General features: G+C 36.0%; 1 protein-coding gene across 3 annotated transcripts; it reads left to right on the plus strand.

Annotated features, from left to right (window-relative positions):
* Positions 1-334: 334 nt before the first annotated feature.
* Positions 335-27,383, plus strand: LOC125676304 (uncharacterized). Of its 3 annotated transcripts, none has more exons than XM_056159313.1 (3): positions 335-4,021; positions 10,381-10,463; positions 16,162-27,383. In XM_056159313.1, the coding sequence occupies exon 3, from the start codon at positions 16,172-16,174 to the stop codon at positions 24,491-24,493; it is 8,322 nt and encodes a 2,773-aa protein (XP_056015288.1). In that variant the 5' UTR covers positions 335-4,021; positions 10,381-10,463; positions 16,162-16,171; the 3' UTR covers positions 24,494-27,383. The 3 variants fall into 3 exon arrangements, with proteins under 3 accessions (XP_056015288.1, XP_056015286.1, XP_056015289.1); XM_056159311.1 differs by having other exon boundaries at positions 335-3,961; XM_056159314.1 differs by lacking the exons at positions 335-4,021; positions 10,381-10,463 and having other exon boundaries at positions 16,814-18,185; positions 19,154-27,383.

The raw sequence follows: 27,383 nt of genomic DNA on the forward strand, positions 1-27,383 counted from the left end.
GATAAATAAATCGTTACCCAAATTTGACAAGTGTACACCATCTTTGCGGAAAAGAGATATATGCCTATTTGAAATATCTGGATATTTAATGGAGGCCCCACATGTATTCTTTACAAGAAATGTAGCAAGATCTAAATTAATTCTAGTTCTCTAATTTTCTCCATCTTTATTGGAAAGGCACAAGGTCCAATTACTTCGTGGTAAAATATGAGACCAAACAATAACCGTCTTTGGCATTAATTGTGAAATATTAACCACAGTAAACTTCATGAACATCTGTAAGCCCTTCAAAGTATTATGTGGGTTGCTAATATCATTGCCACCACAATGTATTACAAGGATTGTTGGAGGGTTATTATTTTTTAACTTTTTTTGGATGGTTGGATATAACTGAGACCAAACCATACCTCTTATTCCATGCCAAATTATCCTATGAGATGCAAGTCTTAGGTTGTTATTCATTTTCTGTTGAGCATATTTCTGAGCCCAATAAATTAATAATGATCCAAATGCAATATGAAACAATTTTGGAACAGGTAAATTCAATCAGACTTTTAAACAATTGGTCTTATGTATGATTTATAGGCTGAGGAATTCCACCTGCCAATGGTTTTGATTTTATTTTCATTCATACCGTTTAAATAGAGGTATGTGGCCCCACCAATTCTAAAAGAATGAGATTCAAAAACAGATGTGTTGATATTCAAAAATGATAAACATTTATTGAGCATTGTTGAAAACTGATACTGAGTCAAAGGTTTGGAGTTTAAATGAACAAAAAAGTTATTGGATAAAATTGTCTGTTTCATTGCAAGAAATTTTTGCAGTAATGTAAACAAAATTAATGACTGGGCATGCTTTGGTACTCTTATTACTGAGCCCTTATGTATTTTATCAGTTTTGGAACTTTTGATGAGGAGACTAACATGGTTTTCTAACAATTGAACACAATCCGATTGAAGGCCCACCACTTCACTGATTCTAAGCAAGGCAAAAAATGCTAACAAAAAGGCACATTGAAATAATGTTGCCTTATATAAAGAATGTGCTGCATGTGGCAAGTTATTAATAATATGAAACAATAGCTGCAATGTTATAGGCCTTCTGATATCCCTAGACAGTGTCAGCCTTTTTTAACCAGTTAGCAATTTTTTAATCAAAAAGGATTCCACGTAATTTGTCCAGCCATGAATATTTATAATAAAGCTCAAACCTGACAAATAACACTTGGCAGTCGAAAATGCACATTTCTTCTCCGACATGTATGCAACAAAATTGATGACATGGCCAATAGGAGAAGGCCATAATTGAGGGAAAGAATAATCTACCCTAAATTTAATAAAGGCTTGAATGCCTTGCTTATAAACTTTACTTGTATTTTCTGAAACACTAGCATCTACAAGGTCCTCTACAATTGCCAAAATTGCATAGGAACTGGACAGGGATAAGGCCGAGCCCCAGGAGCCAGCTGATGGAACCCCGGAAACTGGAAACGAGAAATAGCATCTGCCTTACCATTCTTAATACCTTCAATATGTTGACATTTGATCTGAATGTTATTCTGCAAGGTGTTGAGGACCAAAGCTCTTAATAGAACTATTACTCTCTTATTTTTTGATGTTTTGTTGTTAATTATGTGAACTAGTGCTAAATTATCTACATGCAATAACAATTTGTTGGAAGCTAGTTTGTCTGCCCAAGTAACAATGCCTAATACTATTGGAACAAGTTCCAGCAAAGTAATATCCTTCTTATCTCCTGAGACCAACTTGCTGGCCAACCCAACCCACTCCATTTATCACCAAAAAACAACCCCACACCCATAAGCTCTTGAACTATCTGTGTAAAATTTCTAACGTATCACTACTTGACCAATCTGCAGATGGAAACCGAGTAAGGCCATTAAAATTTTTCAGAAATACAACCCACATTTGAAGGTCCAACTTTATCTCATTAGATACTCTAATCAAATGAAAAGATCTACTAACACCTTGTAATGCCCCGTAAATTCTCCTACAAAATGCCCTACCAGCAGGTAATGCTTTTACAACAAGAGCAAGTGAACCAACAAGTGATTCCAATTCTTTCTTTGTTACTTTTTTACTAACCAAAATGTAATTTATCTTAGCCAGCAATTCATCAACTTTTTCTGTTGGAACAAAAATGGTACCTTGCACAGAATCTATTCCCAAGCCTAAAAATGACAACCTTGTACAAGGACCTTGTGGGTTTTTTCTGGTGCAATTGGAACTCCTAAAAATTACCCAGTTCTTGAAAATGATGCATCAGTTCTGTGCATTCACCAGAGTTAGCTGATCCAGCAAATAAGAAACCATTTAAGTAATGTACAATCCCATCCTTTTGCGACCTCTGTTCCAACTCCTAATGTAAAGAAGATGAAATTTTTTCAAACAATGAACAAGATACTGAACATCCCATTGGTAAACACTTGTCAATATAGTATGAATTGTTAAACTTAAAACCTACCAGACAAAATTCCTGAGGATTTATTGGTAAAAGCCTAAATGCACTAGAAATGTCCATCTTTGCCATTAGAGCCCCTTTTCCTTTGGTTTGAATTATCTTAATTGCATCATCTAATAAAGCATAGCTAACAGAACAAGATTGCTGGTCTATGTAATCATTACCACTATCACCATAGGGATGGGACAGGTTGGTGATCATGCGCCATCCACCTTGTTTTTTAGGTAATAAACCTACTGGATTACATCTTCAATCGCATCTAAGTCTAAAAATACTAGGAGTTATCATTCTTGCTATAATAATATGAAATAATGTGCTCAAAATAACCTAGTTTATCCTGAGTAGATAAACTTTAATATAACGGGTGTGGGAAATAAATAAAAGATTAGACTATATCATTGAAAATTATTTTTATAGATAATTTAATGATTATTGTGTATAGTTATACAGAATTCATTGTTCAAAACACCATATATATACAGTGTACTACCGGTACATGTTTACAATGTACATGTAACTGATCTGCACACCAGGAGTTTTGTCGTGTTTGTTTTTATATGTTCTCAAGATATTACTTGTTATTTTTTTTCAAATGACCAGCATTCAATCAAGACAATGTATTGCTTCTTCATGAACCCAGTTTTAAAACCTCGGAACTTCTTTTTCACCATTACGAATACATATTACAAGTCTACTATGACGTCTTATGGTATAAAGTTTAAACAATGAGCGGCATATTTGTAAAAATGTAAAAAAACCCAAAAAACAAACAAACAAAAAAAAAAAAAAAAACAACCAAAAAAACCAAAAAAAAAAAAAACCAAATCATCATTTTGAAACATTTTTATCATATTTAAAAGCAATTCCTTCCGTATGTATTACTTAGTATGCCTAAAGCCTATTCAGCCCGCGAATATTCCTAATATAATCCTTTGGTGCTAGAGGCGTGAACTTGTGTGCGCCCGCAAGTGCTGAACAGGCTTCAGATTTAGGCTACGTCTACTGACATGCTGTTTGTGCATGTTTTGTTTTTTTAGTGATTACTATCATTTTGATATAGTTTTTTCGCTCAAAAATAACATTAATATCTATAGCTGACCACGGGTATGATGCATGTGACCCAAATTTGTCATTACGCTTGCGTTTACATTTAATTCGCATTAGCTTCGCTTTGCGTTCACACGGAGCTAATGCGAAGTAAATTAGATTTGCATTAAATTGCAACGTACAAATTTTAATTTGAAGTAAACTAATGCGCATTAGAATCTCCGTGTGAACACCGAGGCCTTCCGATGTCGGTGTAAAAGCTCCCAAAAGTATGTTTCTTTTTGGTATTGATTTATCCGCCCAATTATAATAAACAAAACGAAAGTAGGACTTGTCTTTTTCCACGAACAGGAAAATACGTGTCGGACTGCACAGCTGACGATGTCACCTAGGCCTAGTATTTGATTGACTTCATAATGATTTGTACAAGGTTTGGTTAGTTTATTAGAGCTTGTATCCAATATGGTTTAAAGGATAATTTATATCACGGGTAGGCACTTGAAGTTAATTAAAATTTTATATAGGGGCTAGTGAATTGATTTTTATATACACAGGGCTCGACATTAACCTCCAGTCCACGTGATTTATACGGCATTTCATATAAGTATATCAGCTACACATGTAACTTAGGGCGACTGAAAATTATTTTTGGTTTAGATTTCAAGCTTTTTGTCAGTTTAATCAACACACATCGTTACTAAATCATGTATTATCATTTACTATCAAAACAAGAAGAAAAACCAAACAACCATATGTATTATGATATATTATATATGTATTTTTAAAAAAGTAATTTGACAAGGGCCATGGATTATAGGTAAATCAGAAAATGTATGTGCTGTAAAATATGCTTTTCAAAGGCTGGTGACACCTGTATACACCTGTGCATTTTAAAATGCTCGTATAATTGATAACGTTATGTACTTTCCATGCATCACTTCAAAAAGATCTCAAAACAACGTTATTGATTCCTAGTTTTGAAGGGGAAATCAAATATGCGTGGACAAAATAATCAATTATTTACAAAATACATATATTGCAAAATTTCTTAATATGTATATAAATGTGTACATGTATTGCGCTATATATCTTAAGTTGCGCGGCTAATACTTGAAATTTATGATCGCAGTAACAATAAATAAACTAATATAATGGTGTAATTTTTATTTTTGAATCCCATTAGAGTTAGTTTTTCAATTTCATATAGTTTAATCATGTCTCAATATTCTATTCTAACAATACAACTAATGTAGGTGGAGCCTAATCTAAACAGATGTTATTTACCTGGAGTGGCCAGGGTCTACAAAGGTGTTAATTGCTATATCCCATGGCACTCAAAGAAATACACAGAGACAGAACATGGTAGAAATCTACCTGTCCATGCTTTTCTATCCACAGGACCTGTCTCAGGGACCTCTGCAGAGTTTCTGTGGTCATAGTGTTTGAATAATGGTTGTATTCCTAAGGGTAGCTGACACACATTCTACACCCACCCCCTCTTTCTCTCAGTCATTGACTCAATGAATAATTTCTGTCATAAATATAGAGGTATCATAAATTGATGACATAAATTATTTCGATAAGTTACAAGTTTTAGAAATTATTGTGCAAATTATTGTTTGATTTCTGATTGTGGAATTTATAATACATGTACATAGAGGGGAGAAAATTACAATTATATTGAAATTGCATTGTTCAGGGGTCTTTTTTAAAAACAATTGAATTACAAGAAAATAGCAGTTGTGGACAGGTCAATGCTATCAAAACTCAGTTATACTGGGCCTCCTCAAGATCTAACCAATGCCTGTAGCTACTAGCAGTTATTGTTATTAAAACACCTCTCTGGGGTAGCTCCAGACCACAGTGTCTGCAGATGTCACTCCACCTGAGATCTATTGTTAAATATTTGATTGACAGGCAGCTTATAATTTGGGGGTGTTAACTTAAAATTGGGTCTTTAAATTTTTCTTTTGAAGAACCAATAGGCCAGGGAAGTTGAAATTTACATGAAAGCTTTCCGACATAGTGCAGATTCAAGTTTGCTCAAATCATGCCCCCCCCCTCCCCCGGAGGTGGGGCCACCACAGGGGATCAAAGTTTCACAAGCAAATATAAAGGGACAAATCTTTAAAAACCTTCAGCTCAAGAACCACTGATGGGCCAGAAATGTTCAAATTTGCAGGAAAGCTTCCTGACAGAGTAGATCCAAGTTTGAGTAATTCATGGTCCCCAAGGGTAGGGTTGGGCATATATATATATATATATATATATATATATATATATATATATATATAGGACAGACCGGAACCAAACTAGCAGACCGTGTGAGGGTCCACAAACAACAAATACGGGACCCGTCCGTCAGGAATACACCATGCAGTGAACATTTCGATTAATGCGCCAATGGAAACTTTTTAATATTTCCGTTTTATAAAGTTTTAGAAAATAATGAACACTTACGGAGAGCAAAAGAGGTCTATTTTGTAAAGTTATTCAAACCTAAATTGAATGTAAATTAATTATTATAATTTGGATGTTATATTTATAGGTTATAAACTTTGTATGGGAAAATATGACGACCGATTTTTTTTTTTGGCGCGTACCGTCTGCAATAAAAAAAACTAGGTCGTCATATTTTCCCATACAAAGTCTATAACCTTTTTATTATATACTTTCAATTTCATTTAGAAACTAACAATAATTTTATTCTATTGGTTTAACTGAGTAAAAGATGAAAAACACGAAAAATTTGAAAATTAACGGCGTAGTTCCGGCTTGTGTATTGATTGTGACGTAATGTTTGTGGGCCGGAATGTTTCCGGGCTTATATCGTGTGATATATGTAGAGATGAAATTGAAAGTATATAATATTTCAAGTCATTGCTTTATTTTTGGCGCCTTATTGACTTTAACTTGCGCCAATTTAGTATGCTCTTTGTGACGTCACAATAACGACGTCTTAACTACATTGTCATAACAAGACGGAAGTTCCGAGTTCTGCGGTAGTTACTTCCTGTAAATGCGACTCCCGCGTTTGGAGGCGAATAAGTGTAGCGTCATTCACTACGGTGGGTACAATTTACGTCTGCTGACCATCTGCAATAATGTACTCTTTTTGTAAAAATTGTTACACTCTGAAGAGCCGAACTACACGGCGAAAGCGTTAAGTGTGATTAATTAAATGTGGATCATGTTTACTTAGTCATCAATGGATATTTTATTTATATATATATATATATATATATATATATATATATATATATATATATATATTACAAATCGCACGCATTTTCCCCTATGAACCAACCAATTTCAGCACGCTATTGACTATGAACGGACTATGGACTAGTATAAAGCACGACACAGAGAGCGTAATGATTTGAAAAAATACAAGATCTCGCAAAGTCACACTTGTGAACTTACGTAGATTGTGGTCTCCAAGCTTCAAAATACAGTGCACCGTGCAATGTTGATAAAAAACAGGGTAAAGTGTGACGTCATGTCTATGTTTTGACGTACGTCACAAAACGACAGTGACATAGGTGGATCTTAGGAGTTCGTTAAAATATTCAAGAAAATATTTCCTGACTGATACAAGCAATGTAAACAAACAATGGTGATTTAGTAAATAAATATAAATATAAGAAATGAACAGTACTTTTGAGCTATTCATGGTCGATGATTCACAGAATTTGCCTCAAATCCAAATCCGTTCATATTGACCATGAACAGCTCAAAAGTGTTGTTCATTTCTTAAATGAAAAAATCTTTGAAAATATCTCTTGAACTATTTAAACTAGGGCTTTTATATTTTGTATATACATTTTTTATGGTAAGACCTTTGATGCAACGCAAGTGTGTGTGTGTGTGTGTCATTGAAAGCTTGACCTGGAAGTTTGACTTACTTTTGATAAATCTTTGACCTATACAATATGTCCTGAACTATTTATGGTAGATCTTGCATATCTGGTATATTCATATTTCTTATGGCAATACCTTTCATTTTATATCATGACCTTTGACTTTGTTTCCTTGAACTTGGAGTGTGACGTACTTTCAAGAAAAAGTATCCTGTTGAATATATCTAGAAGTATTTTGGCTCGGACTTTCATATTTTGTATATAGATGCTTTATGGCAAGACCTTGTACACAATGGTATTTGATCTTTTGACCGTGAAATTTGACCTACTTTATAAAAAAACCCAAACAAACCATGACCTATTCAATATCTCCTGAACTTTTTAAGATGGGGTTTTCATATTTTGTATATATGTTCTTTATGGCAAGACTTTATTATTTCGTGAAGTTTGGCCTAGGAGTTGGACTTACTTTTTAAGTCTCTGACTCATTCAATATCTCCTGAACTATTTAAGGTAAATCTTTCATAATTTGTATATATATTTGTAACGGCAAGACCCTGTAGCCTTGAAATTTGACCAACTTTTAAGAAAACATAACACGTTAAATGTCTTCAGAACTACTCAAGGTAGGGTTTCATATTTTGTATACATATATTCTTTATGACAAGACCATAATTGATCTTGTGACCTTGACACACTTTCTTAAAGCACCTGACATAATCAATATAAAGTAAAGCTATTATATCTTGTATAATTCTTCAGGGCAAGACCTTGATCAATATGCTTTGAGGTTTGATCTTGTGACCTTGACTTTGTCGTTTGACTTCCTTTTAATAAAAATCTGACCTATTTAATATCTCCTGAACTATTTACGGCAGAGATTTCATAATCTGTATGTAAATGTCTTGTTACAAGGTATCCAGAACAGCAAGCTCATGTTAGTCATATTGATGTTGATCCATCTCTGTGTTATGTGAATTCATTTCCAGGTACATGTATGTTGTGATCTTTTGTGGCCACAATATAAGGTCAACATTTTTCATGGGAATAAAGATTAATGAAAAAAGTCTTTTAAAATCACAATAACTGAACAATGACAGGGCAAAGGTGAGCAATGTGATCCGTGGGGCTCTTGTTTTTGACACTGGATGATTTGTGACTGCATTACATTGAAACTGTTGACATTCCTGCATGAGTGAAAAATTCTCATGAGATGAAAAGACACCCTTAAAAATATGATATGTTGAATGAGGTGAAATATGAGAGTACCGGTACAATACAGGTATCATCACAAATTTGCAAGTTACATCCCTTTTCAGCCATCTAGCAGTAAAAAGATCTCATTTCCCTATGTTGGCCTTTGTAATTTTCTTATCTGTGACTTTGGCATTTGCTATTTTTTTTAACAAATGTAGTCAACCACTATAATGCCCCAAGATGGGGGCAACCCATAAACTGCAATATATGAAAACCTAATTAACTATGATTCACACTGATGATCTCTTGCATTTGGTTTGACAAAAAAAAAAAAACTTGACTGACCCTGCAAAGGGGGTTAACGTAGTTCCACACTCCTGTGACGTCATAAGATTGTGCAAAGTCAATAATTTAATGACTGGAACATAAATTTTGTTGGAGTCTTTTTCAATAGTTATTGTAAAAAATCTTGTTAGCCATAAACGATTTCAAAAGTCTTAGTTATATTTGAATAGTCAATTATGCGTTTCAAAATATTGAATCCAAGGACAATAACTCTGTTTTCATTGAATTATTTATCAAGTCCATTATGCAATAGATTTCCTATATTTTTCACAAACATTTTACCAAGGTGATAAGGAATTATTATCTGTGTCTTTTCATGAAATTACATAAAATTTTAATCCATGAGTGGTTTTGAATAGCTCAGTTGTATGGTGCCAGACTTAGGGTTTTTATGGGGGTATACATACTCTGGAAGCTATAGATTTGAAATTATTCAGGAAAGGTATGGATTTTTTTTCATAAATAACTATAACAGATGTACATCTACTAATATAACCAGAAAAAATGATATGTAAACCATGCTATAAGGAAATTGTGTCCATATTTGTTTGTTTTTTAACATTTTGGAGAGTAAGGCTAATTCAATAATTTTGCACTTATTATACTAAAACTTAATGAACATAGTGAAAATGACATGTGTTTTAGTTCTTGACATGTTTCCTGATAAATAAATGCAATTTAAAATTTTTGTTGTTGTTTTTATTTTAAAATAACAACAGATAACTGTTTCCAATGAATTTCATAAAAATCTACATAGGGGTACATTACTTCAGTAGTGTCTGTAATGAAAATAAATCTGGAAATCCTTAACTAATTTGCCTTTTCTCATTACTCTGAATGTTAATCTATTGATTCCAAACAAAAAATGCTACCTAAACCCCAAAAATCCAGGACTAAGGACCCACCTTAATTCAAGTTACTGGTTGATGGGAGGACACGGGTTGAAAAGGATCTTAAATGTGGAGGTCCCATCCTGTGGTATGCATTGATATGATATAAAAACTCATACTGTTACGGCCTTGAGACATAGGTCAACATTTGTGGCATTTCGCCTACAACTGATGACATCTATGAGAAAAAAATGTTTGAATGGGGTTATATGAAATTGAATAATATTTGACAATTTCCCCCACGAAAAACTACAAGTCGAAATAGAATGGCAAAGGCAGTCTTGTAATGTTGATTAATTAACAAATCTACATAATCCGTTCATTACAGCATCATATATATATGAAGAAAAGAAAACTCACTGATCAAACAATGTACTCCATAGGCCTCTTGTTTGTAATGCATTTTTTGTAAATCTTTCATGGAATTACAATCAGTGTGAGAGTTATGTTTCTTGGGAGGTAAATATATTCTCCTGTCATGTACTAAACTAAGTGTCTTTTCTATTATGTTCCTATAAGTAAAATGAAATGATTAAGGAAGTGTAATTTAATTTCAGGTGTGAAGACAAGGAAGTTCAGAATGATCTAGCCCTATAATGCCTCTGTTTTCTTCTTAAGCTGGAAACACTGTTGCATTATAGTAAGTTTAGCATTTATTACCTTTTGCATACAAGTAGCAGTAGGGATATTATTCGTTAGAGGTGTAATATGGAAATATAAGGCTCATGTGAGCTTTTCTGATCAAACGTTTTCTAGCATCTGTTATTACCTCTTCACGTTGACATCTTTTTCTCCAGAACCACTGGTCATTTAAAAATCTTAAGAATTACTGAGCCAGTGAAGTTGAAATTTACACGAAAGCTTCCTGATATAGTGTAGCTTGAAGATTGTTTTTAGGCCAGCGGAGTAAACTCAGGTGATTTATTACAATTGGTCTGCGTCAGTCGTCGTGCGTCATGTGTTAACAAAAGAAATATTTTAACTTCTTCTTGATAACCACTAGTCCTTTTTTTTCAATTTTGGTATGAAGCATCATTGGGACAAGGAGGACGAAAATTGTAAATTTCAGGACTCCTGCACCCTTTAGGCCTTAGGGGTGGGGCAAAAACTGCCAAAAATTGACAAATTTGCAAAATGTTTCTTCTCCACAACCTCATATGTGTAAGAAAAACTAAATGCATAGTGATGTAGAGCAGGGAAGCCTCTACCAAAATTGTAAATTAGGGTAAGGCCACGATAGGAGATCACATTTTCACATGGGAATATATAGGGGAAATTTTTAAAAATTTACTCATGAACCACTAGACCAGAAATGTTTATATTTACATGAAAGCTTCCTGATATAGTGCAGATTCAAGTTTGTTAAAATCATGGCATTGGGGTTAGGATGGAGCCACAATAGGGGATCAAAATTTCACATTGGAATATATAAGGAAATCTCCTCAAGAACCACTAGGCCAGGGAAGTTCAAATTTACATGGCAGCTTTCTGACATAGTGCAGATTCAAGTTTGTTAAAATCATGGCCTCCAGACGAAGGTTGGACCACAATAGGAGATCAACGTTTTACGCACGAGTATATAAGGAAAATCTTTTAAAAAGAAAATGTACATGAAAGCTTCCTGACATCAAGTAGATTAAAATTTGTGTAAGTCATAGTCCCCGGGTATAGGATGGGACCACAATAGGAGATCAATGTGTTATATGCTAATGTATAGGAAACATCTTTTAAGATATCTCTTGAACTATTTAAACTACGGCTTTTATACTTTGTATAAACATTCTTAACTGTGATTCAATAGTGTGTTATCTTGTGACCTTGACCTGGAAGTTTGACGCACTTTAAGAAGAATCTGACCTGTTCAATATGTCCTGAACGTAGATTTTTCATATTTTGTATGTGTATTTCTTTTGGCAAAACTGTTCATTTCATATCATGACCTTTGACCTTGAACTTAGAATTCGACCTACTTTTAAGGAAACATAGCCTATTAAATATACCCGGAGATATTATAGGTGGGGCTTTCATTTTCTTTTTGTATATATATTCTTTATGGTAAGACCTTATTTGTGAAGTTTGACCTTGACCAAAATTATTACCAGTTTAAACTTCCCCCTTGTTCTTTTATAATCAAATAATGCCAAAAACCCTAAAGCTTGCAGGCCATGCCTACCGCTTCGTGCGGACCATTCATAAAGCATACAAGCCACAACTATCATTTCATGCAGACGGTTCACAAAATGGGCAGTGTTCCATACAAACCGTTCAGCGTCCCTTGCAAGAATCATTTTTCACGGTCTTTGAGTTGACAACATGATATTTTAGTGAAACATGTAAATAATTTTGATCTAGTACTTTTTCTAGTAGAATAAATTAGCTTTTGGTTTCTTCTGTAATATTTCTTGACATAGAAGGAAAAGGCACATGACAAGAATATAGGGGCATCTGTCTGTCCATCCGTCTGTCAGTCTTTCTGGACCTTGTAGGCAAAATGCAAAATAAACCGTAAGCTCCAGGATTTTACAACTTGGTGCATTTGATTACCTTATGCCTATTGTTTTTAAAGGTCAATGTCGTAGTATTACTTAATAGGAAATATTGGACTATGAGCGTCAGGTATGCGCTGGAATTTTGTCAGAACCTCCCTCTCACAGAAATACATAATCACTTTACATTTCAACTTGATTGGTGCACCGTGATCTAGTTTAGGGCAAAAAGTAGGTCAAAGAGTTTTCTGGAGTTCGTTTTCCATCATGGATACAGATATTGCACTGAAGGTCTAACGGGCGTATGTTGTACCGCTTGTGGTACTCTTGTTGTATGTATGCAAGCGATGACTTGTAGCAAGGCGTTCTGTGATTGCAAACAATAAATGATTAAGGGGTTCAATTGAAGAGCTAAGAGGAAACACATACGGGGTTTTAATTTTGTTTTTCATTACGAATTGCAATTGCTATTCATTACAAGAGGCGATATTATAACGGGACTGTTCGTGTGTGTTTAAAATGAGCAACATTGTTTGCTCAGTTTGATACGTAGATGTAACTTCCGAGATATCAACTCTTCTGTGATAGAGGTACGTTCAGTGTTCTGTTGAACGCTTGGGTGGGCACAAGATGTATACATATACTATAGACTAGCTATGTAAATATGGATAAAAGTAATGAAAGTGTAAATTTTGTTTATATCAGCCGTTGGTATACATTAAACTGACCATATCAAGAATAATATTTGATTGAATTAGGCCATTAAATCAAACATGGAATTATTTTTTATTTCCTCTTCTGCACGAGTGATATTTAATCAAAGAAAATTGATTTTTGTTTTGAGATATTTTATTATTAAGTACTAATAAAGTTAATAATATTGTGTGTACCTGCAGTTTGGGTGGTTGCATGATGTCTGATAATCGGGGTTTAGGTAATATAGGATGGCAGCGATAAGCATTTGCACCTACCGCGTGTGGATGATAGTATGTTTTGCGTCTCACTGTGCGTAAGAGTTCCACAAAGGGAAAGAACTATTGGACAACTCGGAAATTGCGTATTGATACTTTTGTTATCAAAATAGAACCATAATGATTTTAGGGTCAAAAGGCCAAAGTGCAAGGTGACTACGGGTATCTAAAGAAAAAGAATGCAGCCACTCTGCAAGCCAAATTTTTTGCTTGATTGATTAGATACTTCACGTGTAGCTTTGTTATCAAGAGAGTAAGAACCCTATTGATAATGGGACCAAAGGTCAAGGTCACAATGGCACTTCATAGACAAAGCTTGTAGACACTATGGTATATACCCACCTTGCGAATTTCTTTTTTTTATACATGGAATGATGTTTTGATATTTTTCAGAGCATCTGCACTAGAACTTCTCACCATTGTTTGACAATGAATTTTGAAGAACTTTTGACCAATTTACTATATATATGGAAAATGGCACATGATAGATATCCAGGTGACTAATAAGACCCCATGGGCTGTTTGTTTCAAATGTAGCCAAGATAATTTTTTCTTTCTTCAAAAAGAGAGTCTCCAACTTTTATTTTCTCACAATGTGTTCCATAGAACCACAAAATGAAATAAGAATGTGATGCATTGTCAGAATGGATTGAAAATGTAAGAGAAACATTAAAATTCACGCATCAAAACAAAAATACGTACCATCTATCCTTCGGTGATTAATAAATCAGTGGGGAAAAATTAAATATGTTACTCGAGGAATCTTTTGGTTTCAGCTGACAAAGCGTGAAACAACATGTCTTTGTAAGGCCCATTATTACAACGATTTAAACGAAATGGGGAGGGACGGGGGGCTCCATGGCCGAGTGGTTAGAGCATCACGCTCAAAATCACACGGCATCTCACCTCTGTCGGCGCGGGTTGGAATCACGCTCGCGCCGGTAAGTAAGAAAGTTTCCCAGTTTACTTTCGGAAGGTCCGTGATCTCTTCCCAGGTACATTGTATCTGGGTTCTCTTCCACCAATACAAACTGGGCGCCACCATATAACTGAAAAATTGTTCAGTGTGGCAGAAAACATTAATTAAACGAAAAGGCATTAATTTCACTTTTGGTAATCGTACTTATACTCCAACTGCCCATTCAAAAGATGAAATTGTTCAAAGCCATGCTTCAGTTTTAGACACACGCAGCTATGTTAAGACTTCCCGGAGTTTGAAATGCGTTCAAAACATGCATTGCGAGGTCGGTGTTTGATTTCCACTTGTAATTTATATACTTTAGTATAGACAGTTTATATAGAAGGTTCTCTCGGCTATATAGTAGCATATCTGTTATGATATCACATGACTTCGTTGATCACGTGATGATCATTTATAATTGTTTGAAGTGTTTCATGTAAATCGCTTCAGAGCAGCTGATATAACAATTATTTATAACTTTTTGTTTGATAAATGAACTCACCGTATCCTTGTGTACCTGAAATGTGCTTGGGGAAAATGGTAGTATTACTTACATACAAAATACACGTATTTCATGAAGAGTTCAACTTACCGACACATTTACCTACACATCTGAGGGTAATTTATATTCAAACAAAGCCATCACACATTTTTCCCAAGCAAGATTCGGGTAGAGAACAAACTCCTCTTACGATCTCCGTAAAAGATCTCAGATGAATCCTCATAAATTGCCTGCGCTAGACTCGTTTATAAACACATCATAAATTCACTTCTGCTTCATACTTGTATGTTTCATTGAAAATAAATATTAACGGCAAATTAACATCTCAACTTTATGACTAACGGGATTATTTCAGCTTCTTCATTGTCGTCTTCCCATATTTATGTAGTAATATTCCATTATCACCTGTACATGCTGTTTATATCTCTCAACTGATTCAGTATGCAAGAGGTTGTTTTGCGTATGCTCAGTTGTCAAATCGAGACAGACTACTGAGAAACAAATTAATGTTAAGCTATTATCAATTTAGTTTGCCAATACAACCTATCATTGTGTCAAATGCTGTCTGACTTCTTTCATACAGCTTGTTAAACCGTTCTTTACAGACTGATTTTGACTACGCATAACTCCGTTTACCTGATCAAGATATAGGGCTCAGCGCGGGTATGACTAGTAAACAGGGGATGCTTACTCCTGTTTGGCACCTGATCGCATCTCTAGTATATCCAGGGGCCTGTGTCTGCGCAACTTTTTATTTTGTATCGCTTATATGAGTTATGAGATTGATCACTGTTTGTTATCTTCACCTTTAATACAGACCGTATTATAGATTAATTCAGGTGAGTAATTTCAGACTATCAAAAACATCCATAATGTTTCTATGAATAAGTGGAGAAGTTTTTACAAATGTACTAAAAACGTTGGCAATTTATTCAAGCTTAGGAATACAGGTTTGTTTCATATTGGTATATTGCTGATAAAGAATTCATTTGATTCCTGCCCCCAAAAAGAAAAGTAAATCATGCTACAGCTTAGTAAAAGTGAATCAAGATATAATAAACTTTCTGCCACATTGACCTTTAAATGAAAGGTGAAGATAATGAACAGTGATCAATCTCATAACTCCTATAGGGAATACAAAATAGAAAGTTGTTCAAACACGGAACCCTGGACACATCAGAGGTGGGATCAGGTGCCTATGAGGAAGAAGCATCCTCTGTCGACCGGTCACACCCGCCTTAAGCCCTATATCTTGATAAGGTAAACAAAGTAATCCATAGTCAAAATCAGTATGCCAAGAACAGCCTAACAATCGGTATGAAATACGTCAGACAGCATTTGAACTAATGATTGATTGTATTAAGATGAATTTTGCAAAGTTTTATTACAGAATATAATGTTTTTGTCGATTTTTGTAGATTACATAAGATGGATCAAAGTTTAACAAAAGAGGCAGCTAATCCAGCAAAAGAAAGAGTAGAAACTCATAGGAAGGAAGAATCTAGTGTGAAATCTTCCTCAGTGGCAAGAAATGGCGTTACTCTATTTTCCTCACCAATTGAACAACATAGTACAACTTTAAGATATCTAAATAATTCATCGAGGGAAAGAGAGTTTGTCGCTATCAACAGTTTCCAGGGGTGCAAACATCAAACAACCGATGAGGTTATAAATTTTGGGTCACAATCCCAAGAAAAAACTGCAAGGTCGGGTGAATCACTATCACAAAACCAGCCTGCAAGGATAGATGTGTATCAGTCCGAAGAGAAACATACAAAGCATGGTGTGTCACTACCAGAAGAAAAATATTTAAAACATGGTGTCTTGCTACCACAGGAGAAATATGAAAAGTGTGGAGTGACACCATCACAAAATATACTTGCTAGAGATGATGTATCAAAATCCCAAGAAAAACCTGCAAAACATAGTGTGAGAATGTCACAAGAAAACAAAACTGCCAGTTTAGGTGTATCACAATCCAAAGAAAAATCTACAAAGCTTGGCGTGTCATCATCACAAGAAAAACCTGCCAAGATTGGTGTATCAAGATCCCTAAAAAAATATGCACAGCATGGTGTGTCACAATCTGAAGAAAAACCTACAAAGCTTGGCGTGTCATCACCACAAGAGAAACCCACAGAACTTGGCGTGTCATCATCACAAGAAAAACCTGCAAAGCATGGTGTGTCACAATGCCAAGATAAACCTGCAAAACATGGTGTTTCACAATGCCAAGAAAAACCTGCAAAGCATGGTGTGTCACAATCCCAAAAAAACCCTGCAAAACATGGTGTGCCACAATCTCAAGAGAAACCTGCAACGCATGGTGTGTCACAATCCCAAGAAAAGCGCACAAAGCTTGGCATGTCACAATCCCAAGAAAAATCTACAAAGCATGGTGTGTCACAATCCCAAGAAAAACCTGCAAAGCATGGTGTGTCACAATCCCAAGAAAAACCTGCAAAGCATGGTGTGTCACAATCCCAAGAAAGGCGCACAAAGCTTGGCATGTCACAATCCGAAGAAAAACTTGCAACGCATGGTGTGTCACAATCCCAAGAAAAACCTGCAACGCATGGTGTGTCACAATCCCAAGAAAAACCTGCAAAGCATGGTGTGTCACAATCCCAAGAAAAACCTGCAATGCATGGTGTGTCACAATCCCAAGAAAAACCTGCAACGCATGGTGTGTCACAATCCCAAGAAAAGTGCACAAAGCTTGGCATGTCACAATCCCAAGAAAAACCTGCAACGCATGGTGTGTCACAATCCCAAGAAAAATCTACAAAGCATGGTGTGTCACAATCCCAAGAAAAATCTGCAAAGCATGGTGTGTCACAATCCCAAGAAAAATCTGCAAAGTGTGTCATATCACAATCCCAAGAACAACATGCAAAGCATGGTGTTTCACAATGGCAAGAAAAACCTGCAAAGCGTGGTGTGTCACAATCCCAAGATAAACCTGCAAAGCATGGTGTTTCACAATGCCAAGAAAAACCTGCAACGCGTGGTGTGTCACAATCCCAAGAAACACCTGCAAATCATGGGGTGTCACAATGCCAAGAAAAACCTGCAAAGCGTGGTGTGTCACAATCTCAAGAAAAATCTGCAAAGCGTGGTGTGTCACAATCCCAAGAAAAACCTGCAACGCATGGTGTGTCACAATCCCAAGAAAAGTGCACAAAGCTTGGCATGTCACAATCCCAAGAACAACCTGCAACGCATGGTGTGTCACAATCCCGAGAAAAACCTGCAACGCATGGTGTGTCACAATCCCAAGAAAAACCAGCAACGCATGGTGTGTCACAATCCCAAGAAAAACCTGCAAAGCATGGTGTGTCACAATCCCAAGAAAAACCTGCAAAGCATGGTGTGTCACAATCCCAAGAAAAACCTGCAATGCATGGTGTGTCACAATCCCAAGAAAAACCTGCAACGCATGGTGTGTCACAATCCCAAGAAAAATCTACAAAGCATGGTGTGTCACAATCCCAAGAAAAACCTGCAAAGCATGGTGTGTCACAATCCCAAGAAAAATCTGCAAAGTGTGTCATATCACAATCCCAAGAACAACATGCAAAACATGGTGTTTCACAATGCCAAGAAAAACCTGCAAAGCGTGGTGTGTCACAATCCCAAGATAAACCTGCAACGCGTGGTGTGTCACAATCCCAAGAAACACCTGCAAATCATGGGGTGTCACAATGCCAAGAAAAACCTGCAAAGCGTGGTGTGTCACAATCTCAAGAAAAATCTGCAAAGCGTGGTGTGTCACAATCCCAAGAAAAACCTGCAACGCATGGTGTGTCACAATCCCAAGAAAAACCTGCAATGCATGGTGTGTCACAATCCCAAGAAAAACCTGCAACGCATGGTGTGTCACAATCCCGAGAAAAACCTGCAACGCATGGTGTGTCACAATCCCAAGAAAAACCAGCAACGCATGGTGTGTCACAATCCCAAGAAAAACCTGCAAAGCATGGTGTGTCACAATCCCAAGAAAAACCTGCAAAGCATGGTGTGTCACAATCCCAAGAAAAACCTGCAATGCATGGTGTGTCACAATCCCAAGAAAAACCTGCAACGCATGGTGTGTCACAATCCCAAGAAAAGTGCACAAAGCTTGGCATGTCACAATCCCCAAAAAAACCTGCAACGCTTGGTGTGTCACAATCCCAAGAAAGATCTACAAAGTATGGTGTGTCACAATCCCAAGAAAAACCTGCAAAGCATGGTGTGTCACAATCCCAAGAAAAATCTGCAAAGTGTGTCATGTCACAATCCCAAGAAAAATCTACAAAGCATGGTGTTTCACAATGGCAAGAAAAACCTGCAAAGCGTGGTGTGTCACAATCCCAAGAAACACCTGCAAAGCATGGTGTTTCACAATGCCAAGAAAAACCTGCAAAGCGTGGTGTGTTACAATCCCAAGAAAAATCTGCAAAGCGTGGTGTGTCACAATCCCAAGAAAAACCTGCAACGCATGGTGTGTCACAATCCCAAGAAAAACCTGCAAAACATGGTGTGCCACAATCCCAAGAAAAACCTGCAAAGCGTGATGTGTACAAATTACAAGAAAAACCTGCAAAACATGGTGTTTCACAATGCCAAGAGAAACCTGCAAAGCAGTGTGTTTCACAATCTCAAGAGAAACCCGCAAAGCATGGTGTTTCACAATTCCAAGAACAATCAACAAAGCATGGGATATCACAATCCGAAGAAAAATCTGCAAACCATTGTGTTTCACAATCCGAAGACAAACCTGCAAAACGTGGTATGTCACAATCACAAGAAAATTCTGCAAAGCATGTAATATTACTACCACAGGAAGAAAACCCCACAAAGCTTGTTATGTCATCACCACAAGAGAATCTAACAAGTTTTAGTTTATCATTAGCACAAGAAAAAACTGCAGAGCATAGTGTGTCTCTATCCCAGGAAGGGACACGTGCCAGTTTAGGCGTGTTACCAACACAAGACAAATTCCAAAAGCATGAAAAAGGAGCTCTATTTGAAACGAGACGAAAAAGCATAAAAATTTCGCAGTATATATATGAGAGGACTAAAGACGTTTTAGGGAAACATATAGAAAAGATAAGGGAGACTAAGAATAAATCTGCAAAATTAAACAAGACAACTGCAACTTCAAAAAAGAAGATAAAATATATTGCTATCTCGCTTCACGAACAGAAAAAATCTCAGAAGAAAGCTTTAAATTACAAAATCGTAGAACTGAAACAACAACAGAGTGAATTTCAATCATACCTGTCCCATACTATACAAAGAATTGAGTCTTTTAAAGGAGAACACGTTGAGGAAAAAGAATATGATTACTTATTGAAACGATTTGATATAGAGTGTTCACGGTTGGAGCAAGCATTACCAATATATGCAAGAAGAACTCAAATTGTTGATACAATTCTTCATAATCAAGTTTGTATTATTCTAGGAGAAACCGGATCTGGGAAAAGTACACAGATAACTCAGTACATTTTAGAGTCTGAATTGAGTTCGCTTGGGAAAATCATTTGTACACAGCCACGTAAGGTAGCGGCGGTGAGTCTTGCACAAAGAGTTGCATCAGAGATTGAGTCAAACGCTGGAGATCTTGTTGGATATCAAACCGGTATGAAGTCAAAAATGAACAGTCACACTAAAGTGTGCTACATGACTGACCATATGCTTTTGAACGAGTGTTTGAAAGACCCCTTGCTGTCTGAATTTTCCTGTGTTGTGATTGATGAAGCACACGAAAGGAGTATTTATACCGATTTATTGCTTGGAATGATTAAGAAGTGTTTGCCACAGCGACCAACACTTCATGTTGTAGTGACTTCTGCAACGATAGATCCGGATGTCTTTGTACGATACTTTGGAGGACCTGAAATTTGTCCGGTTGTGAAAGTCTCTGGAAGAATGTTTCCAGTTGAAATTGAATGGCTAACAACTTCCTCAGGACTTGAGGTAGTTGATGATTACGAAATGAAATGTGTTGAAAAAGCAGTAGAAGTTCACAGAACAGAGCCGCCAGGAGATATTTTAATTTTTTTAACATCCCAAGCAGAAATTGAACAGTGTGCAGAAAAACTGCAAGTTTTATTAAGAGGAGGAAAGGATCACTGGATTTTGCCACTACATGGTAAACTTCAAACGGAGGAACAGAATTTAGTATTCAAAAAATCACCAAAAGGAAAACGAAAAATCGTACTTGCAACTAATGTGGCTGAAACATCAGTAACAATCCCTGAAATAAAATATGTAATTGATACAGGAGCTGTGAAAGAATTGTTGTATGATTCAAGGAAAAAAGTAAGTGCACTGCGAGTTGTGAAAGTTACCAAAAGTTCCGCGGACCAGAGAAAAGGTAGGGCAGGTAGAACAGAACCGGGTAAATGTTATAGACTTTACTCCAAGGAAGATTACGAAATGATGTGCCCTACATCTATTCCAGAAATTTTGAAAATACACTTGGGTCATGCAATTCTTAAGCTTTTGCAATTAGACGTAGATCCACTGGAATTTGACTTTGTACAAGCTCCAGAGAAAGTCTCAATAGAGAATGCTTTCCAACACTTAAGTAAACTCGGAGCTATTGAAGATGGGAAAATATCACCATTGGGTAAATGGATCGCTAAACTCCCATTTGAACCAAATCTAGGAGTTCTTGTCCATGATGCTATAGACCATAACGTTGGTTTGGAGGGAATTATCATTGCTGCCTCTTGCACAGTTTCCAGCTCATTGTTTTATAGAGGAGGCACACAAAAAGAAAAAGAGAGGTCAGACAAGCTGAAGATTCCATTTTGTCATAAACATGGTGACCACTTTACAAACTTAAGTGTTTATAAAGAATGGCACAAAGTTGACGAAAAGCAAAAAGGAAGATGGAGCAGAGATAATTCAATTAATGGAAAATCTATGCGAAGCATTCGTGATGCCACAAAAGAAATTTTGTATGTTCTGAAAAGAGATCTTTCCATTAACATCAAATTTGAATTTTCAGATGCTGAAAACGTGGAAAGGAGTTTGCAGAAGCTGCTGTTCAAGTCTTTTCAAAGCAATCTCTGTCATTTTCTCGGACATGAAAAAGCTGGCTATTTTTTCATAGATAAAAATCAACAGGTCATTATGCATCCTTCATCAGCATTTCAATCGCTAGCTTCTTACCCAAACTGGGTTATTGTTGAAAGAGTGATGCAAACCTCTCGTGATTTTGGTGTAAATATAACAGCTGTAGCAGATGAAGACGTCGAGGAAGCATTGAATGAAGGATCTTTAGATTTTGATATTGATGATGTAAAAAGAAGAAAAGTTACACCAGTGTTAACGGAATATGTTGGTTTTCAAGTTCACAGAGAGTTTGTTGGTCCCCGTTACAGTAAAGTGAAAGCCATGCAAGAAAATCTTACGATGGTATGCAAAGACTCTGTGTTTGTAATCGATGCAGATCGCGACAGAGGAGAAATTTCAATATATGCACCAATAGATGACAGAGAAATATCCTCGCACACCCTGAAAAAAGCAATAGACCCTATCCGAGAGAAAGTCAGAACTGAAATTGCCGAGCATCCTATTCTTCCGGAGTTTACGAGTGTAAGGATATCAATAGGACCAGGGGGACAAGTTCAAGATATTTTGACTCAGGACGAATACAAAAATGTGTTTGTATTCGGGGATCCAAATGCATTTCATTCCAATGATGAAATGGTGGAATGGTTCAGACGGTTTGGATCAATTCGATCATTCATACGAAAGTCTCCAAAGAACACTAATTCAAGTTATCTTGGACAGATCATATTTGATAAGTCAAAATTCGCAAAAGCTGCAGTTATTGCTACTAAAAAAGGAAATTTCGAAATTTCTGCAAAACCACCAAAAGGGATCGGGAAAAGTGCGGAAGGTGATTTACTCAGAGCAAGACTTACATGGTGTAGACGAAAGTCTCGAGGGTTTGGATTTGTTGAAATTTGTGACCAAGATAAAATGGACGAAATACTTTTGTCACATCAGCTTAACTCTGTTACAGTTGGAGGAAAAAGAACGAGGATAAATCGGAGCAATAAAGACAAACATCTGAATGAAGAAAAAAACGAGTTGTTTGTTTCTGGGATCAGTGAACTCGCCAATGAAGATGTTTTGCGTGAAAGTATTTTAAACAACTTTAATATTTCTGAAAATGAGATTGGAAAAGTGACTGTTATACGTGAAAAGGTAAATACAACTCCTCAAATGTTGGATAGTTTAAAAATACGACTTGAAAGCGAGTTCAAAAAGTATGTTCATCCAAATAAGTTTAAGGTTTCTATCTTGGAGCCCAAATTGTCAGACTTTACTTATCAGGCTTTTGTTACGTTTAAAGACCCAGAGGAAGGCTTTGAGGCATGTTCTAGGTTACGCAACAGAATGTCAATTGGAGAACACGTCGTTTGTGTTACTCCAGAAATACATACTAGACTTCTCGTGTTAGCGCCTGTGTACAAACGAGTAGAAAGGAATATTGAAACATATTGTGAGAAAATACAGAATGAAGATAGTGGTAGACGAATGCATGTGAAGCTGATCAATGACAAATATGTGATAGACATTGATGCAGACAGTATTCAAAGCATGGTGCACACTAGAAACAAAGTACAAAAAATGCTTCAAGGTGAAACGTTCGACTTGGAAAAGATTCCAACACTTCGATATCTGTTTACTCAAGACGGTCAAGCAAAAATCGAAAAAATTATGAAGAAGACCAATACATTAATTTTGTTAGATTATAGAAATACATCCATGTCTGTGCATGGCCAAAAGGACGATCGTGAAATCTCTTTTAGAAAGGTTAGAAAGTATGTCGAGAAATTATCGTCGTCACGAATTCGAGTATTTGATTTAAAAGGAGAATCCAAACCACCTGGATTGATGAAGGCTGTTATTGTGGCTCATGGGGTGGACCTTGGAGGCCTGAAAGCTTTGTCAAACTTATCAACAGTGGAACTTGATCACAGGTATCACAGAATAAAAATGATAGGATCAGACGATGCAGTTGACAGAGCTGTTAAAAGCATAGAGGAAATTATCGACCATATGCAAATAAATGTCGGAATTGCAGCTTCGAATCGACCAGAATGTGGAATATGTTTTTGTGAAATTGAAGAAAGCGATATTTACAGATTGGAATCATGTGGTCATCCCTACTGTAGGGACTGTATAAAAATGAACATAGAATCTGCCATTCGAAACAAGGAGTTTCCACTCAAATGTTTTCATGATAAATGTGATGTGCTTTGGGCATGGAAAGATTTTGTGAATATGACAAAATCTGGATTCTGTAGCCTGCAGAACATATTGAATTCATCTCTGTCCTGTTTTGTAATGGGAAACAAAGATAAAGTTCGATATTGTATAATGCCAGACTGTCCTATGGTGTACAAAGTCAGCGATGTCGGCGGAAGAATAGTTTGCGATGTTTGTAGAACGAGTATGTGCAGTAAGTGTCACGTCGAGTATCACAATGGAATATCGTGTGTGATGTATCAGATGGAAAACAGTAATGATGAAACAGGACTTAAAAAATGGATGCATCAAGACCCAAATAACAGGAGGTTATGTCCAAATTGTTTCGCAGGAATTGAGAAAAATGGTGGTTGTCAGCATATGGAATGTCGAGATTGTAAGAGCCACATTTGCTGGATATGCATGAAGTTTTTCAGCACTAGCCATGCGTGTTACGGCCACATGCACAAAGGACATGGAACTTTTGTTTGAAGTTATAAAGAAAGTCGGTAATGATGTAGAAAAGTACGTGTCAGCTTGCTGAAGAATTTGGAAACGTTCTGATTGTGTGAAATTAATTCTTCGTACACATTCATTACCTACTTTTAATCATTTTCATGTAATTTATCTAGTATATTGAAAAGTTTGAGAATAATGGAAAGAAAAATTTCTTCCTTAGAATATAAATCGGAAAAAATTGCAAATGTATTTCTAATATAACCATTTTCATGTAAGGTACTAGTTTACTTTTTGTTATGATTCGCGTTTCAAATGTCATTTGATTCGAGAGGATCACTGGATCAGGACTCTAGGTACTGCATTTCCATATGGATGCAATGATAATGTACATGATGTAGGAAATTTGACTAGTCCACAAGGAAATAAAATGAATGTGATGGGACTCTATACTTGTATTTTTCAACACCTCAATATAGACTGAACTCTATGATTATGGATGTTGGCAATCAAATGCTCTTTAAAGTACCATGTGTTATTGATATTCCTTCCGAATCATGCCGCCAGTTCCTTAAGCTCTAATTTACAAACAAAGGAATAGATACCGTCAATATAAGCAACATTCTTCGTCATTAAAGAGTTCAGTCGTGAATTCCTACTTATTTCAAGTTCAGGTCTACACCTTGTATTTCCTACAAATATACTTCTACTATTGCATCCAAACTTTTTAATGATAAACAAACTTTGCAGTGCCTAGATATAGACCATCTTATACTTAGTACACCTAGATGTTCTTGTTCTTCGTCGTCTTTCAACTATAGTCCAGCGGGTCATGTCATTACTGGTGATGTTGATATAGTTGAAAATGAGGACCTCTAATCACTTATTCTAAAAGGTCCTAAATATAGAGAACATCAGTCTTTAAATTGGAGACAGAACTTCATCTCTATTATGAATTCTGACGAAGATTATGCTAGACGATGGGCTATATATGACAAAGAAAGACTCGATACATTGTCAGAATTGATTAAAGGTATAAGAGGAATATAATAATCCCGCATTAGACACATCAAAACAAAAGTACCTACGACCTATCCTCTGTTTGATAAACCAGAAGTGACAAAAGAATTCGATAGGTTACATGAGGAGTATGTTTTGGTTTCAGCTGACAAAGCTTGTAACAACATTGACGTTGTTTGTAAGCCTCATTATTACAACTGTATTTAAAACGAATATGGCATTAATTCCACTTTTGGTAATCGTACTTATACCTCAACTGCCCTTTCAAAAGAAGAGATTCTTCAAAACCATGCTTCAGTTTTAGACGAATTTAATATCCCAGTCAATGGCTCGGATGACTATAAGTTACCGTACCTATAATGGATTCCTAAATTTCATAAAAACCCTTAGAAACAAAGATGCATTGCTGGATCGAGTATATGTTCTACCAAGCCTCTATCTTTGCTCCTCGTGAAAATATTAACAGCTTTGAAGGAGAAACTTCAAACATACTGTGCCACTACATATGCCAGAAGTGGTGTAAATCAAATGTGGATTCTAAAAACTTCTAAAGAACTTTTAGTAAACTTGAAATCGCAAAGTTTTTGTCAAATCAACAACATCATTTAAAACGTATGACTTTTCAAGACATTCCTCAAGATAAATTAAAGACTAGAGTCTTTGAGATTATAGACAATTGCTTCAACAAAAGTGAAAAACGGAAATATTCATAATCTAGTGATTAGTCAACCAAAAATTTACTTTGTTATTAAACACCACTCTGGTTCCACGCACAAGTACTCTGATGTCGAAATTAAAAATATGCTGGAATTCCTCATTGACAATATCTTCGTGTCCTTTGGTGATCAGGTCTTCCAACAGTCTGTTAGAATTCCCATGGACACTAATTGATCTCCTTTGTTAGCTGACCTGTTTTTCTATTCTTATGAAGCAGAATTTATTCAAAAACTTCTACGAGAGAACAAAAAAATCTCTTTTGTAGCCTTCAATTCGACATTTAGATATACCGAGGCCGTTTTAACTGGATATAGTAAAATACTGTCTGCACAATATCTTGAGAAACCTTTACTTGACATCAAACTTGGTACACTGGTACATCTTCAAGAATAGACGATTCCTACCGATTTTGAGAGCAAAATGTCAAGGATCAAACTGGACATAGGAAGATACTGTCCGCTCAAGATCTTGAGAACTCTTTCCTTGATAGACATCAAACTTGGTGCACTGGCACATCTTAAGTAGATGAACCCTATTGATGTTAAGTCAAACGGTCAAAGGTTAATGGTTAAACTGGATATATTAAAATACTGTCTGCACAATATCTTGAGAACCTTTTGCTTGACAGACATGAAACTTGGTACACTGGTACACCTTAAGCGGTAGATGAGCCGTATGAAATTTCTCGTCATATGATCAAAGGTCAAGGGTAAAACTGGACATAATGATATATCATCTTCTATATTCTAGAATCATTTGCTTGATTGACACCAAACTTGGTATACTGGTACAGCATTAAGAGTAGATGACCCCTATTGATTTTTGGGTCACATGGTCAATCCACTCTGGACATAGGACGATATTGTCTGCTCAATATCTTGAATTGCTGTGGCATTACTAACAATTAAATGATGCATGTGTATAACCCTTTTCAATTATGCACCATGTGCGCATATATGTTTTATAAACATTTCTTGTTCAAATGAAGCACTTTGTACTTTTTGGAGTGGAGATACATTTGTGACATCGTTTAGAAAATTTGAATTTTCAGCTTCTTACACAGTGCAAGTTTTTTTTTATGACCGTTTTAATGCAAATTTCTAAATCTTATTAATGTTTTATTTCGTTGATTTCTAATACTTTGCATAGTGATTGATATACAAAAATAGTAATAAAAAACTTGGCTATT

This window comes from Ostrea edulis, chromosome 1 (genome assembly GCF_947568905.1).
Source record: "Ostrea edulis chromosome 1, xbOstEdul1.1, whole genome shotgun sequence".
Lineage (NCBI taxonomy): Eukaryota > Metazoa > Mollusca > Bivalvia > Ostreida > Ostreidae > Ostrea > Ostrea edulis.